A 16,896-nucleotide genomic window follows, 5' to 3' on the forward strand; every position below is an offset into this window, starting at 1 on the left:
CAAGCAAGCGTGGAACTTGTGGTCCTTCTCACAGGGATTATACAGGCATGTACCGTTATGCCCTAGGGAGCCAGGAGTGTGTGCTATCCACATGCCCTTGGTGTGTGAATGTGTGTTCTAACTGCGGTTCCTTGACCTTGAAGGGTCAGTATTGTTGCATAATGGCCATATCTCCTTTTCTAAGACCCCCAGCCTCCCCACGATGGTGGCTGAATCATCTTCTAAACCGTAGTGGGCCATGCTCCAGCTGCCACAATGCCTCAACATGTGTCTGCCCCCTGGGATTTCACCCACCAGCATTCACGACTCGCACGCACAGCGTGCACTCTGGCACCTAGAGATGCACAGTCCAAGTCTCCACCCACTCCCTTTGCTTAATTGTTGGAATTTCCAGCCCGGCTCCAGCCAAATGCTCCCCTGCTGCGACAGGAGGAGTTACAAGAACCCGCCCAATTCTCTGTGTACTTAAACAGCTCTGCCTGGCGGTAGGTCAGCTCTTAGCTAAACTCTCCTCAGCACTGATGTGTCACTCTCGAAGCTCGCTCCCCACCATGACCGGCCTGAGGGCCCCGTCGTCCCCCGCCCCCTCCACCGGCCCGGGACTCCGGCGGGGCTCCGGCCCTGAGATCTTCACCTTCGATCCTCTCCCGGAGAGGACGGTAGCCTCGGCCACACGCCTTGGCGCCTCTCGGGGGCACCGTAAGCGCAGCCGCAGGGTCCTTTATCCTCGAGTGGTGAGTGTCTCGAAATTGGGGAGGCCGGGGGACACGCCGCCCTGGTGCCCTGGGGAACTACTGGACTCCGAGACCTTGACTGATCTGTCCACTTTTTTGTCTCTCCTAAGGTCCGGCGTCAATTGCCAACCGAGGAACCTAACCTTGCCAAAAGGTTCCTCTTTATTCTTCTCGCCATCATCTTCTGCCAGATCCTAATGGCTGAAGAGGGTGTGTCGGCACCCCTGACGCAGGAGGACGTCCCCAGCTCCGCGTCCCCTGTGCCCATCCCGGCTCCCCCAGTCCTCGAGCACCTGAATCTGACTTCGGACCCCTCGGACTACTATCTGGACGTAAGCACCTTTCTCCAGCAACACCCAGCTGCCTTCTAACAAAGAACCTGAAAAACCCAAGAAACACCAGGCGTATCTGGTGCCCGAGAGTGTATCCCAAACTGGGACTTTCAAGGCAACTAGAACTCAGAACACTACAGCCAAGACCAGGCCGACCGGTGCTTGGGGCGAGACCGGAGACAGACGCGTCCAGGCTAAGCCCAGTGGGGAAGGAGAGCGGCGTTAATTTATTTGTCACTACGCCTAATTAATATTTATATGTATTTATGTATGTCCTCCTAGGTGATGGAGGGATGTATGTAATATTTATTTTAACTTATGCAAGGGTGCGAGATATGCTTCCCCTGCTGTAAATGCAGATCTTTTGGTATTTATTGAGCCTTGTGAGATTGGTGGAGGGAGGGCTCCTAGAACTGAGGCAGAGTGGGAAAAGGTAGTGGAAGGGACGGGTGGGATGACGCCCGAACTGGGAATCGGGCATGGCGGTGGGTCGTAGGTTTAGAGGATGATACTCCGTTCTCCAGCACCTCAACTCTACCGGTCTATGTCTGAGATTTAGGCAGACCGTTGGGAATAAAGTCTCAGGCCTTCAATCTCGAAGTTTCCCCTTAGGGACAGCGGGGTTGGACGTCTATGGGCTGTCAGGAGGCGGCAGCCGGAGGTCGCCCAGTATGTTCTGTGAACAAAATAAACTTGATTTACTGAAAGCAGTTCTCCGAGTGTATCTTTGTCCGCGGCGAGTCCCCATTACCCATCTTCACGCCCCAATGACTGGCGGGAGGAACTGTGGCCACATCGCCAGTCTGTACCTCTCCCCGGGCCACGAAACCCATTTTCCCCGGAGTCACGGGACGGATCCGGCCTCCGAATGCAGTCGTATGTGGCTCATCCTGCGGTTTTACCAGTTAGTCCGCGGCAAACCCGAGATGTGGCAACCTTTCTTACTTAGGAAAGCCTGCGGCCCGCGCCGCGGGGCGGAGCGTGGAGGGCCTAGGCGGGGCCCTGGGCTCTGGCAGATGACCGGGCAGCGGCCAGTGAGCCCCACCCGGGGCTCGACTGGCAGCCCGGGGGAGCTGGCGGGCTGCAGACCCAAGCGGGGCCTGCCGGGAAAGGGGCGGAACAATCGCGCGGGGCCGAGGGGTTGGTCCGCGGCGGGGGCGGGGTCGCGTCTGCCGCAGCAACAGGGCGCGGCCGGTTTGGGGGCGCGCGTGTGGGCCCAGCTTCCAGTAAGGCGGGACCGCCGCGTTCCTGCTGGTCTCCCAGCTCTGCACGCCCCTGCCCTTCCCGAGACCCCAGCCCCGCCGCCTCCCGCTTCCGGGAAGGTGAGTGGGGGAGGCGAGATGAAGCCTGGGGCTGCAGAGGATGTGTCTGGTGGGGAAAGGTCTGGGGCTCTCAGGCGCGGGAGGGCTTCATCTGATAAAGGGGAAAGGGCGTGCACGCGTAGGAAAGGGTCCTTGGGAATCTTAGGAATTTCACAGAGAAGAGACTTAGCGGACCTCTGAGCACCGAAGGAATTGAGCGGTAGCGGGTGCAGACTGGGTGGGTCTGTCGGAAGGGAAAGGGTTCCCTCCCTTGGCCGCCACAGCGCTCCTTTCCCATCTGCAAAAGCTTCTTCTTCCTCCAGCTCCGGTTTGAACCATGTTTTTCACTTGTGGCCCAAATGAGGCCATGGTGGTCTCGGGTAAGTATTCTCTTTCCCACAAGTGAACCCCAAACCCCTATAAGTCTGGTCTCTGCCCCTTCCTCCCCCTACCAGCTCCCGACCCCAGACCCCAAGCTTCTGCCCTCTCATGACCTCCAGCTACCTGCTTGAGTTAGGAACTCCCAACTCCAAGGCCCAGGCTGCCTTCCCCAAAAGCTCCCATATCCTCTCCCGTGGGCTGTTCCTACCCTCAAGTTCCTCATTCTAACACATCCTAGTTGTATCGTGGCTGCATAATGCCTTCACCTTGCAGGTTTCTGCCGAAGCCCCCCAGTCATGGTGGCTGGAGGAAGAGTCTTTGTACTGCCTTGCATTCAGCAAATTCAGAGGTAAGTAGGAAGAGAACCAAGGAAGGGGAACCTCAGTTTTCACTCTACTCTTTGTCTTACTGTCGACCCCTTCTTTTTCCCATAGGATTTCTCTCAACACACTGACCCTCAATGTCAAGAGTGAAAAGGTTTATACTCGCCATGGGGTCCCCATCTCAGTCACGGGCATTGCCCAGGTGAGGCTTTCAAAGCCTTTCCCCACCAAAGTCCACTTCCCAGTCTCTCTGTCCCACACATTAAGAATTTTCTGACCATGGCCTTCTCAATATCGGCCTCAAAAAAAAAATGTCTCTGCTATTGCTATTGCTACAGCCACCCCAAGGCACTTGGCTCCTCCTCCTCTTTCTCCCTGAGATAGAAGAAACTGCACTTAGAGGTTTCCCCTTCCCTCCCTACTTCTTCCTTGGCTTCATGATACCTAATGACACCCCCCCCCATCCCTACTCTGGCTGCAGGTGAAAATACAGGGGCAGAACAAGGAAATGTTGGCGGCTGCCTGCCAGATGTTCCTGGGGAAGACAGAGGCTGAGATTGCTCACATTGCCCTGGAGACGCTGGAGGGTCACCAGAGGGCTATAATGGCCCACATGACTGTGGAGGTGGGCTTGGGGACAAGGAAACATCAAGTAGAGATGCCATACTGAATGGAGCCTAAGGACTCAGCTAATCTGTGAGACATGGTGGATCTGAGAGCTTAAATTCCTACCATTCTTTTGTCTTAGGAGATCTATAAGGACAGACAGAAATTCTCAGAGCAAGTTTTCAAAGTAGCCTCCTCGGACCTGGTCAACATGGGCATCAGCGTTGTTAGCTACACTCTGAAGGACATTCACGATGACCAGGTGAAACTAGGCAGCTATTCCTTCCCTACTTCCTTGCTCCCATCTCAAAACCTCGTGACAACTCTGGTTTCTGCACCTCTCCCATAGGACTATTTGCACTCTTTGGGGAAGGCTCGAACAGCACAAGTCCAAAAAGATGCCCGAATTGGGGAAGCAGAAGCCAAGAGAGATGCTGGGATCCGGGTGAGAGAGATGGGAGTTGCTCTGTCACCATAGGCTTATAGGACACACAGTGAAAAATGGGTAGAAGGGGCAGAGCTAATGAGACTATAGTACTGGGTTGGCAGGAAGCTAGGTGTGGCTGTGTATTCATGCCGGTAACCCCACCTATGCTGGGAGACTGAGGCAAGAGGATCAAGAAAAAAAAAAAGTTGGGGGTTGTAAACCAGTGGCAGAGGACTTGCCTAGCATGCATGGCCCTGTTTGAGAATTGTAAGAAGTGAGTTAGCAGGGGAAAAAATGAGGCCTGGGATAAAGGCAGTGAAGCCTGGTGAGGGGCAGGCTCTCATCCATGGCCTTCCTCATTCTGCCCTGACTTTTCCTACCTGATCTGTGTTTGGACAGGAGGCTAAAGCCAAGCAAGAAAAGGTTTCTGCTCAGTACCTGAGTGAGATCGAGATGGCCAAGGCACAGAGGGACTATGAACTGAAGAAGGCTGCATATGACATTGAGGTCAATACTCGCCGAGCACAAGCTGACCTGGCCTATCAGCTTCAGGTGAGAGCTGCCACACTAAGCAGATGGCCAAGCTGCTTATTGCCCCCTCCTACTTCCTCCTGTGCTCTCCACTCCAGCACACCACTATTTATCATTCTAACTTTGATCTTATTCTGGATCTCCTTTTCTGATCTACCTCCCCCCACGTGAAGAGAGACTCAAAATACTCAAACTTGAGCTGAAAAGCAAAGGAAAGGCATGAAAGGATGTGAGCCAGATAAAAGATGCAGCCCATGCACCACTTGCCAGGCTGTACACTGTGGCATGGGTCTGCATCCACAGAGAGGAAGTCATCTTTTTCTGATTTGTACAAGAGCACACAATAGGCTAATAGCAGCCCTGATGATCAAGACAGAGTATGAGGAAGGAAAACATGGACATAGACATTGAATCCTGAAAAATGATCTATGGGCATCCCTTAATATTGCAAGGAGGTATAACTGATTCCTGTTATTCATGGATCCCATATCTGAAAATTTGCCTATTCACTAAAATTTATTAGTAACCCCAAAATCAGTACTTGCAGCACTTTCATGGTCATTGGCCTATATTGAGCAGAGTAGTGCAAAATCCTAGTTGCCTGATGCATAGCTTGCAGACAAGGTCAAACAAGAAGATGCTCTGCCTTCTTGTTTCAGCTTTCACACCATAAACAGAGTCATTTTCATGGCATATTTACTGCCACACTTTTTGCATTTTTTTGTGCTTTTTGTTGGTGATCTTGCTTTTCAAATGGCCCCTGGGGCTGGGAATGTTGCTCAGTGTTGATTGCTTGCCTAATATGCATTAATCTCTAGATTCTTCAGCATCACAAAAATAAATAAATAATAAAATCATAGGCCAGGCATGGTGGTACATGCTTGTAATCCCAGTGGGTTGGGAAGCTGAGGAAGGAAGATCGCAAGGATGAGGTCAGCCTCACCAATTTAGTGAGGCCCTAAGCAACTTAATGAGGCTCTGTCTCAAAATAAAAAAGTTGTGGGTATATGGCTTAGTGATTAAGTGCCCCTGGGTTCAATGCTGGTACCCCAAACATAGTGCTGAATTGCTGTCTGGAATCTCTTAACACGAGAGGTTCTGATGTGCCTTATAGGAAAAATATATGTCACATAAGCTTTGTTCAGGCATGAATTGACATACTGTTAGACATGAAGTCTGTGTTACTGAACCAACTAAATAATATATAAAGTGTCTTTAAACAGAAACACATAAAACAAGCTTATGTATTGATTGGTTGATAAAAATGTTATGATTAGCCAGGCACAGTGGCACACACCTATAATCCCAGCAATTTAGGAGACTAAGGCAGGAAGACTGCAAATTCAGGACCAGCCTGGGCAACTTAGTAAGACCCTAAGCAGTTTAGTAAGATTCTGTTACAAAGTGAAAAACAAAAAATGACCCTTGGTTCAGTCCCTATTACCAAAAAAATAAGTTTTGATCAGAGGCTCACAGGAATCTGACCCATATTTCTCCTAGGAACAAAATAAGTATTAGCTAATTCAGTGTTCATGGCTATTTTAGAAAACCAAACTAGGGTAAGTAATAAGAGTCAACGTTACCTTTGAGACTTTATCTGAAGGATAGCTACATTGTGAATTTTGTTTTTGCCAAGACTTGGTACTAGCTGAAAGTAAGTTGAGGTACAAAACATCTTTAATTATGATGTAGAATTTCAGCATGGTTTGACAGATTATTGGCAGTACCATACTGCTTTATTACTCAAAGTACAGTCCATCTAGAAGCAGCAGGAACACTGAGAAGGTTAGTGGAAATATAAAATCTCAGGCTCCAGTCTAGACTGACTAAATCAGAATCAGAATCAGTATTTTTAACAAAATCCCAAGGTGATTTGCATGTACATTGGAGTTTGAAAAATATCACATAATAAAAACTACTAGCTTACGGTGAGACTGTGGATATGATTCTTTTTTTTTTTTTTTTTTTTTTCTTCCTGGATTGAACCCAGGGGTGCTCTTTCAATGAGCTACATTCCCAGCCCTTTTTTCCACCTCCTGGGTTTCTGAGATTATAGGTGTATACCACCAGGCCTGGCTGGTAAGATTTTTGTATTAGTCTCCTTTCTGTTACTATAAGAAAATATTTGAGATAATAAACTATGAAGAGAAAAGATTTATTTTAGCTCACAGTTTTGGAGGTTTCAGTCCATGATTGGGCTTGTAGCAAGGTACCATCGTGGAGGGAGTGTGTTGTGGAGCAAAACCATTCACCTCATGGCCATGACATAATGGCCCACAAGGCCCCAACTCCTAAAGGTTTACCACCTCTCAGAAGTATCACCCTGGGACCAAGCCTTTAGCACTTAGGCCTTTGGAGGACACTTATCCAAACCATTACAGTTCCTAACCTTTTAAAAAGGCTTTCCTTGTCTGTAAATCCAGGCATGCTGGATGGGCTCCATTTAACTCTTATCAGTTTCTTATGTGCCAGACACTGTGCTAGGTACTCACAAAGTAAATATTCATTTAGCAAACAACCTATTTAGTGTCTATATGTGACAGATTTCTATATAGGGGAAGGGGAATACTGGGGATTTAATCCAGAGGCGCTTTACCACTGAGCTACATCCCCAGTCTTTTATATTTTTTGTTTTGAGAAAGGGTCTCACTGAGTTGCCCAGGATCTTGCCAAATTGCTGAAGCAGGCCTCAAACTTGTGATCCTCCTGCCTCAGCCTCCTGAATCACTGGGATTACAGGCATGTACCACTGTGCCCAGGATAGAGATTATTTTGAAAATGTGGATGAATGTATGAATAAGACAGAAAAGATTCTCATTCTCAGGAAGCTTGGGTTATAACAGAGGAAACTACTAATAAACAAATACATGACCTTCTCAGGCTATAATTATTTGGGTCCCCCCCCCCCATTTTTTTTGCAGTGCTAGGAATCAAACCCAGGATCTTATGCATGCTAAGTTCTACCACAAAGCTACATCCCCAGTCCTTATAGTTATCTTACCTAAGTGCTGTGAAGGAAATAAACAGGGTAATGTGAAAACTGTAGGGAAGACTATATCAGGTTAGGGGTGGACAGAGAAAGTGTCTATGAGGAGGTGATATTTGAGATAAAACCTGAAAATAAGAAAGAGGTATCTAAGCGAGGAGTTTTAGGTCTAGAACATTCTAGGTTAGTTCTGATTAAATAGATATGTGACGGCTCAGCGGCACGTGCCTAAAACCCCGATACTCAGAAATCTGAAGCAGGAGGATCCAGAGTTCAAGGCCAGCCTGAGCAATTTAGCAAGATCCTGACTCAAGAAATAAAAAAGATTGGGGATATGGCTCAGTGAGAGAGCACCCCTGTGTTCAAGCCCAGTACTGCAAAAAATAGTCTTGTAGCCATACACAATGGCACATGCCTGTAATCCCAGCTACCTGGAAGACTGAGGCAGGAAGGTAGCAAGTTTGAGGTCAGCCATGGCAACTTAAAGAGACCCTCTCTCAAAATAAAAAGGAACTTGGAATGTAGCTCAGTGATAGAGTGCTTTTCTAGCATGGATGAAGCCCTGGGTTTACTTATATATAGTACTACCAAAACAAAACCAATCATGTGTCCTAATGACTAGGTAAAGGGACCAATAAGTACAAAGACCCTGAGCTTGAGCTTGGTATGTCTGAGGAACAGAAGATACCTGATCTGATGTGGTTGATATTCTGAGTGTGAGAAGAAGAAGCAGGCAGGACCCGAAACAGACATAGGATTTGGATTGAGACAGAAGATAATTCAAAGCACAATGGAAAAAGCTATTAGAGAACATTACTCAGGGAGACGCTATGGTCTAGTTCACTTTGCAGCGGGTGGGGGTGTGGTGTTTGTGTGTGTTTGTTTTGCTAATCTACATCCCCAGCTGTTTACGTTTATATTTTTTAAGGATCAGTCCTATTGCCTTGCAGAGAATGAATTATCAAAAGAAAAAGACAAGGTGGGTTGGCATGCTTGTAGTGCCAGCTACTTGGGAGGCTGAGGCAAAAGGATCACTTTGAGGGCAGCCTGAGCAACAGAGCAAGATCCCATCTTTAAAAAGAAAGAGGGAGGCTGGGGCTGGAGCTCAGCAGTAGAGTGCTCGCCTGGCACGTGCTGGGTTTGATCCTCACCTCCACATAAAAATAAATAAATAAAATAAAGATATTGTGTCCAACTACAACTAAAAAATGTTGAGAGAGAGAGGGGGAGAGGGAGGGAGAGGGAGAGGAAGCAGGAGATGAATTGGAATCTTTTTCAAAGATGGTGGTGAATGCCTATGATCCCAGCCACTAGGGAGTCTGAAGCAGAGGATCACAATTTTGAGGCCAGCCTCAGCAACTTAATTAGAACCCTGTCTCAAAATTAAAAATGAAAAGGTTGGGCTGGGGCTGTAGCTCAGTGACAGAGTGCTTGCCTAGCATGTCTGAGGCACTGGGTTCCATCCGTAGCACTGCATAAAAAACTAAACAAACAAAGACATGCTGTCTATCTACAATTATAAAAATTTTCTTTTTTTTTTTTTAAATGAAAAGGCTGGGGCTGGGGTTGTGGCCCAGTGGTAGAGTTCTCACCTAGCATGCAGGAGACACTGGGTTTGATCCTCAGCACCACATAAAAATAAAATAAAGATATTGTGTCCACCTAAAACTAAAAAATAAATTTTAAAAAAATGAAAAGGGATGTAGGTCAGTGGTAAAGGACTCTCTGGGTTCATTCGTCAGTACCAAAAAAAAAAAAAAAAAGATGAGTTGAGCAAATGCAGCTAAATTATACTTTCTAAAAATTTCACCAAAACAGAGTGATTTGTTTTTTTGTTTTTTTTTTTTTTAAAGGTATAGATGAGGGCTGGGATTGTAGCTCAGTGATAGAGCGCTTGCCTTGCATACATGAGGCCCTGGGTTCAATCCTCAGCACCACATAAAAATAAATAAATAAAATAAAGATATTGTGCCCAACTACAACTAAAAAATAAAATATTAAAAAAAAAAGGTATAGATGGAGAAAATAGGAACAGACACCACAGCATTGTTTTGAAAGCTGGAGATCAGTGGTAGTTTACCAAGCTGGTCTGAGACTGCTGAGCTTGACATCTACAGGGAGGAAGACAATGAAGGATCTAAGGCTCAGGAGCTAGCAGCACCAGGTGCCCTTGGAGCTATAATAAATGCTGGTGAAATAGGAGGAATAGGAGAAAAGTAACTTAGGACTAGTGCCCTTTGCTGGCCTCCTACTCTAGGTAATGGCTTCTTCCCTGCCCCAGCAGCATTTATTGTTAGAAGAAAGTAAAGCAAGGGGATGTGATGAAGGCTGTCCTGGCACAGGTGAGGGCTAGACTACTTTACCAATAAGAGGGGCATGAGGGACTAGGGTTGTGGCTCAGCGGTAGAGCACTCGCCTCACACATGCAAGGCCCTGGGTTCCATCCTCAGCACCACATATAAATAAATTAAATAAAGTTTAAAAAAATAAGAGGGGCATGAAATGATGGTTAACCTTTTGAATGCTAAGTGCTGGCAGCCAGCCCCTTCAACCCCATACAACTCCCAAAGCTCCATCTTCCAAAAAAGAGATGGGAACACTGCTCTGGGAAACATGACCAATTCAAGAAGAAAGACTTCAAGGTCCTGAATTGGAGACTTCTCTAGTACATGGTCTGCTCAGATCACCCCAAAGGGGAAAAAGAAAAAAAAAAAAAAAAGTCAAAGTCAACAAGGCTCACCCATGCACTCAGAGCCTCTTTTCAGTGTTTAGACACTCTTTACCCAGAAGAGACAACTAGGAATTACCTGATCAATGAGGATATCCTCCATTGTGGAAGACAAAAGAGCAAAAATTATTTGAAGGATGTGTAATATCCAGAGAGAAGAAGGTTTGAAAGAATAGCTGCTTAATGGCAGAGCATGTGCTTATTAGCATGTGTGAGGCTTGGGTTCAATTCTCAGCACCAAAACAAAGACAAAAACAAAATGTCTTCTGTGAGATAAGAGGAAAGCCCAGGGTCAGGAAATCAGGACATAGAACAGAAAACAAACAAAAAAGAGCACATAGAAACTAATAAGGTGGCAAAAATTTAAAAAAAAAAAAAAAACAGAAGAAAATTCTAGTAAACTTCCCAAAGGAAAGAAACAGTTGGAACTATTAGTAAGGATAAAAATATTACAGACCAGTCCAGGAGCTTCAGCAGAACAAAGAAAATAGGAAATCACCAATGGATTAATTCAGAAATGTATATTTGCACTGAAGGGCAGAACTCCTTTTATTTAGGCAGATTTGGTAAGAAATGGTCCACCCAGCCAGTGTGGTGGCCCATACCTGTAATCCCAGCAGCTCAGGAGGCTGAGATAGGAGGATCCTGAGTTCAAAGCCAGCTTCAGCAATAGAAAGGCACTTAGGTACTCTGTGAGTCCCTGTCTCTAAATAAAATACAAAATAGGGCTGGGGTGTGGCTCAGTGGTTGAGTGCCCCTGAGTTCAATCCCTGGTACCAAAAAAAAAAGAAAGAAAGAAAAAGAAATTGTCCACCAAATGTCTGACACAATGAATGAAAAATATGTATATCAAAATAATCAATATGAAAGAACACTTATGTCAGAGAGAGGGAGAGAGCTAAAAGCTTCCAGAGAAAAAGAACAGATCTCAAACAAAGGGCTAGGCAGCAAAAAACAAAAAACCCAGCACAGTAGCCCACATTTAGAATTCCAGGGACTTGGGAGACTAATGCAAGATCGAAAATTTAAGACCAGCTTCGTCAATTTAGTGAAACCCTCAGCAACTTATCAAGACCCTGTCTCAGAATAAATAAAAAGAGAGATATAGCTCAGTGGCAGAGCACCCCTGGGTTCAATCCCCAGTGACAAAAATAATAAAACCTTACAGTAACAAAAATGACTTAAATTTTCTTAAGATGGAAGACAGTGGAGCAGTGCCTTCAAAATTCTGATGGAAAATTTGTTCCAACATACAAACTGTTCTCAGCTTAATTGTTCAAATAGAAGGGTAAAATAAAATACTCAGAGAAGTAAGATCTGTAAATAAAATTTTTGTCTTCATATTCTGAAGGAGCTACTGGAGGTTCAGTTGCACCAAAATGTGGGCAGAAATAAGAAAAGGTGGGGGGGGGGGAGTTGGTGACAGGATACAGGGACTCCAGTATAGGAGACAGGTGATCCTGCACACTGGTGTAGAGGGCAACCAGTCCAGTTTGGAATAGTTTTGAAAATTAAGGGTCAAAGACAATACCAGACACCGTATCCAGAATTAAGAGCTGGGTCCAAAAGAAAGCAAATGAGTTGGGCACAGTGGTACAGGCCTGTAATCCCAGTGGCTCAGGACGCTGAGGCAGGAAGATCCCGAGTACAAAGCCAGCCTCAGCAACTTATCAAGGTACTTAGCAACTCAGTGAGACCTGTCTCTAAATAAAATATACAAAAGGGTTGGGGGGCTGGGGATGTGGCTCAGTGGTTGAGCACCTTTGGGTTCACTCCTCAATACCAAAAAAAAAAAAAAAAAGAAGAAGAAGACGACTAAGAAAGCAAATGAACCATCACTTGTACTGATGAGACCTATAGGTCTGATGGTTTGTGGCTGAGCTTGAGTAATAGAACTATGGAGAAGGGTATTCTTTTCCTGGTACTTCTCCTCATCAACATCTTGGCAAGAGCCTTTTGATCCCTGTGCACTACAGGAATAAGAAAAATCTGCTTAAATAAGAGGAATTCTGTATATACACACACAGTCTTCTGGGTATGGTGGCACATACTTGTAATCCTAGCTGCTTTGGGAGGCCAAGGCAGGAGGATTGCAAGTTTGAAGCCAGCCTCAGCAACTTAGACCCCGTCTCAAAATAATTCCCACCCCCAGTACTGAGGATTGAATCCAGGGTCTTGCATTTGCTAAGTGTTTGACCACTGATCTACACCCCAAGCACCAAATTAAAAAAAAAAAAAAAATTAGAATGGGCTGGGATATAGCTCAGTGGTAGAGAATTTGTTTAGCATGCACAAGACCCTGGGTTCAAGCCTCATTATGGAGATGGGAGGGCTGGTCACAGTGGTTGCTTCCTAGGTAGTTTGGGGAAAGAGATGAGAGGAAGCATTACTTCATATCATCTACTTTTTTCTTTTGAACTTGTGCCGTATGTTAAAAATAAAAATGAAAACCGTTTTTATCCAAGATATCCACCGACTTGGCAAAAAAAAAAAAAAAAAAAAAAGTCAGCAGTCTGTTGCATTAGTTGGGGCTGGAGTTGATGGTGGCCCACACTAAATTAAGGCAGCAAAGATGGAGAGAGGCAAGGCTGGGGTTGTAGCTCAGTGGTAGAGTTCTTGCTTAGCATGTGTGAGGCACTGGGTTCAATTCTCAGCACTGCATTTAAATAAAATAAAGGGTCATGGACAACTAAAAAAAGTATGGAAAAAAAAAAAAAGATGGAGAGAGGTGGATGGATTTGAATGAAAATGTGAAGGTAGAAGATCACCAAGTGCTCAGCATCCTCAAGGTATTTGTACTGTAGAAGGAGACAGTGGTGCAACAGATTAATATGTAAGCTTCTCTGAGGGACACTTAACCCCCTGCTTGAGGGAGAAGAGGGAGCAGGTCCTGGCCCCACCTAGCTCTGAAGCTAAATCTTCAGATCCCATTTTTTTTTTTTTTTTTTTTTTAGTACTGGGAATTGAACTCAGGGATGCACTACCACAGAGCCACATCCACAGCCCTTTATTTTTTTATTTTGAGACGGCATCTCACTAAGTTGCTGAGGCTAGGCTGGAACTTGTAATCCTCCTGCTTCAGCCTCCTAAGTGCTGGGTTTACAGTCATGCGATCTCTAATTGGCTAGATCCCTCATCTTTTTTCCTGGATCTGAAGAAGAGCATGAGGCTGCCCCAGGGCCCTGCCTTGGATCAGTATGGGAAGGGACTCCACTGAGCAATGCTGAGCAGACTGGGAACCGATTTCATGGACCTAATCCTATTTTGATACTTCATCCTGGTGCCCTGGTCTCTGGTTCCTCCCGGATACATGGCTTTTTAGCTCTGACTTTGAGGGGCCCCCTTATACCCAGGTGGCCAAGACTAAGCAGCAGATCGAGGAGCAGCGGGTGCAGGTGCAGGTGGTGGAGCGGGCCCAGCAGGTGGCGGTGCAGGAGCAAGAGATCGCACGCCGAGAGAAGGAGCTGGAGGCCCGCGTGAGAAAGCCGGCGGAGGCTGAGCGCTACAAGCTGGAGCGGCTCGCCGAGGCGGAGAAGTAAATGCTCCCTCATTGGTTCCTTTTTTTTTTTTTTAAGTTGTAGATGGACACAATATTGTTATTTATTTATTTTTTAATATGGTGCTGAGGATTGAACCCCGTGCCTCACACAGTCCCAGCCCTCCTTGGTTCCCTTTTGACTCTTCTGCCAAGCTTACCTGCCGAGGGAGAGCTGAAGCCTTCCCCACCCGGACTCCTAAGGAGCTTGGTTTGGGTGGGGGGGTGTCTCACCCCTCCTCCGCTCCTCCCTCCACTTCCTTTCTGTCCCTAGGTCCCAGCTGATTATGCAGGCAGAGGCAGAAGCCGAATCTGTTCGGGTGAGTTAGGATGTGGCTCCTTGCTGGCTTATGGATGAGTGGTTTGTGGGTTCCTGCATGGCCTTGGGTTTCTTGTTCTTAATTACTCCCATTAATTCCATTACAAGTATTCTGTACCTTGGTCAGATGCGCGGGGAAGCCGAAGCCTTTGCCATAGGGGCCCGAGCCCGTGCAGAGGCTGAGCAGATGGCCAAGAAGGCAGAAGCGTTCCAGCTGTACCAGGAGGCTGCCCAGCTGGACATGCTGCTAGAGAAACTGCCCCAGGTCTGGGGGTAGTATGGGCTCTGGGAGAGAATTCACAAGCAGGGATTGAGGGGTGAGGTGAAATGAGGAGGTTGGGGAGAACCAAGCTAGGGGCCATTAAATTAGGAGTGGGAATTAAAAGCCAGAGAGCAAAGTGAGAAAGCATGAAATAGAATAAGGGTCTTTAAGTTGTTTGATGAGAGATGAGGCCAGATCATGGGCACTCACAAGGCTTGTCTTACCCACCAGGTGGCAGAGGAAATCAGTGGTCCCTTGACCTCAGCCAATAAGATTACACTGGTGTCCAGTGGAAGTGGGACCATGGGGGCAGCCAAAGTGACTGGGGAGGTACTGGACATCCTAAGCCGCCTGCCAGAGAGTGTGGAGAGACTCACGGGTGTCAGCATCTCCCAGGTGAGGGTCTCTGGGGTGAAGAATTTCTGAGTTTCTGTGTCATGTGATAGAGTAGGCCTAGTATTTCACCAGCACCCAGGACACCTGGGAATCCAGATATTAACTGCTTTCTGTGTGTCAGACACACTGATACGCTTCTACCTAGATGGGTTTTTTTGTTTGTTTGTTTTGTTTTAAACTACTTTTAGGGTATGTAGTATTTTTACAAAGTGAAGAACACTACTTCTGACATGTAAAGTAACAGCCCACTCATAGCTGGTGAAGCTGGGCCTGTGTTATTGTTTCATTAATACAGGGAAGTAGTTGCAGCCTGTTGATAATGAATTAATTCCAAGCCATAATTATCACTGTTTTCCTTGGTGCCTCAGTTTACTCATCCATGGATTATGGAAGAGGTCAGATAACAGGCCCTGGAACACTGTTTTTGTGTGAATTCTGGCCCAATGCCTGCTAGCTTAATCCCTCTGATTCTGTATCCTTACCTTAAAAACGAGTTAATAATAGAAACTACCCTGTTGAATTGTTAAGAAGGAGCTGGATGGATAGCTGCATGGTAAGCGAGCCCAGCACTCACAAGACCCTGGAGCCTACACCACCCCCACTCCACTCCCCCCGCCCAAAAAAAAAAAAAAGCTTTGAACTGTTCAAGAAATACTTTCAGTGATCAGAACCATGCCTGGCACATAGTAAGCATTGTTTGTTAAATAAAAAGTATGTGTACAGATGAAAGCATTGGATCATACCAGTGACTTTCAAGCTGGGTTCCTTGGAGCCTTCATGAGGTCTACAGTACAAGATAAAGGGCCAAGGGTAGTTCTACCCTCTTCAGTGACATTTTATACATGGGTCTGAATGACTTTGCTTGGCAGTGCACTACAGAAAGATTCTTGGACTTACGTGTCCTCCCTACAGCCCATTTATCTGAGTGGGGGCCTGGGAGATCAGGGTACCTGGTTTGCAAGTGCCATCAATTCTTGTCTTTTTGCCAGGTGAACCACAAACCTTTGCGAACAGCCTGAACCCTCAGCCCCTGCCTGTACCCAGCCTCCAAGTTGCCTGAATGGTTCTGATGCATGCATCCCAGCTGACCTCCCTGAGTATCTTTTGACAGTGGGGTTCCCTACATCTTGCCAATAGCCTGTGCCTTGCCTTGAAGGGGGTTGCTCCCCTTCCCAAATTCAGTCTGCCATGACTCTCAGTACCCCAGAGGTCCCCTGCCAGCCTTTGATGATCCCACTCCACCCCATCCCAACTTATTTAACTTCCTTAAATAAAATTGTCTGAGCCTATTGTCTAGAACTTGTTCCTGACAAAGACTGAGGAATGGTCTTGGAGGTTCTTACCAAATAAATGCTTAGTTAAGTATGAACAATTAATAGAACCAGTTCAAAATGGATGCTAGAATGTAGCTTGCTCCCTTGCATTTAATAGCTTTCCAGACTGGAAGAAAACAAAGTTGTTTGTATACTATTAAGAGTTGTAGTTAATTTCTTCCCCAACATGTTGGTTGTAGCCAGAAAAGCACATTAAGGATCTGGGCATGGTGAGTGCACACCTGTAATTCTAGCAGCTTTGGAGGCTGAGACAGGATCACAAATTCAATGTCAGCCTCAGTAATTTAGCAAGGCTGTAAGCAACTGAGACCCTGTCTAAAATTTAAAAGGAGCTCAGGGGTAAATTGCTCCTGGTACCAAAATCCCCAGTACCAAAAGGGGTGGGGGAGGACTGGGAATGAAGTTCAGTGGTAAAGTGATCCTAGGTTCAATCATTGTAATAATTGCTTTAGGGACAGGGGTTTTCACTCAATAGGTAGAGTGCTTGCCTGCCATACACAAGGCCCTGGTTTCAATCCCTAGTACCATACACACAAAAAAAAATTGCTTTACTTCTTAAATCTACTTCTTAGAATTACTGAAATTATGGCTGAAGAAAAAAAAACAGCCCTTGCTGTGTCTCCAAAGGGGATTAGTTTCAGGATCACCCCCTGCCCCAATACCAAAATTCATGGATGCTAAATTCCTTATACAAAAATGCA

General features: G+C 46.3%; 2 protein-coding genes and 1 long non-coding RNA gene across 6 annotated transcripts; 2 read left to right on the forward strand and 1 right to left on the reverse strand.

Moving 5' to 3' along the window:
- The first annotated feature begins 460 nt into the window (after positions 1-460).
- Positions 461-1,773, forward strand: Ier3 (immediate early response 3). The gene is made up of 2 exons (XM_027923099.2): positions 461-734; positions 845-1,773. Exons 1-2 carry the CDS (start codon positions 522-524, stop codon positions 1,103-1,105), a joined length of 474 nt encoding a protein of 157 aa, XP_027778900.1. The 5' UTR covers positions 461-521; the 3' UTR covers positions 1,106-1,773.
- LOC114081636 (uncharacterized) lies at positions 1,417-2,001 on the reverse strand. The gene is made up of 2 exons (XR_003580834.3): positions 1,876-2,001; positions 1,417-1,742 (listed from the first exon to the last, which is right to left on the reverse strand). It is a non-coding gene; the product is annotated as an uncharacterized lncRNA (long non-coding RNA).
- A 294-nt stretch (positions 2,002-2,295) lies between these two features.
- Positions 2,296-16,150, forward strand: Flot1 (flotillin 1). 4 transcript variants are annotated; one of them, XM_027923097.2, is made up of 13 exons: positions 2,296-2,388; positions 2,691-2,747; positions 3,022-3,097; positions 3,183-3,273; positions 3,553-3,696; positions 3,820-3,939; positions 4,027-4,122; positions 4,504-4,656; positions 13,703-13,884; positions 14,159-14,204; positions 14,331-14,468; positions 14,697-14,861; positions 15,851-16,150. In XM_027923097.2, exons 2-13 carry the CDS (start codon positions 2,705-2,707, stop codon positions 15,878-15,880), a joined length of 1,284 nt encoding a protein of 427 aa, XP_027778898.1. In that variant the 5' UTR covers positions 2,296-2,388; positions 2,691-2,704; the 3' UTR covers positions 15,881-16,150. The 4 variants fall into 4 exon arrangements, with proteins under 4 accessions (XP_027778898.1, XP_071469652.1, XP_071469651.1 ...); XM_071613550.1 differs by lacking the exon at positions 2,691-2,747 and having other exon boundaries at positions 2,305-2,388; XM_027923098.3 differs by lacking the exon at positions 2,296-2,388 and having other exon boundaries at positions 2,675-2,747.
- Positions 16,151-16,896: the final 746 nt, after the last annotated feature.

Source organism: Marmota flaviventris, chromosome 6, assembly GCF_047511675.1.
Source record: "Marmota flaviventris isolate mMarFla1 chromosome 6, mMarFla1.hap1, whole genome shotgun sequence".
In the NCBI taxonomy this organism is placed as follows: domain Eukaryota; kingdom Metazoa; phylum Chordata; class Mammalia; order Rodentia; family Sciuridae; genus Marmota; species Marmota flaviventris.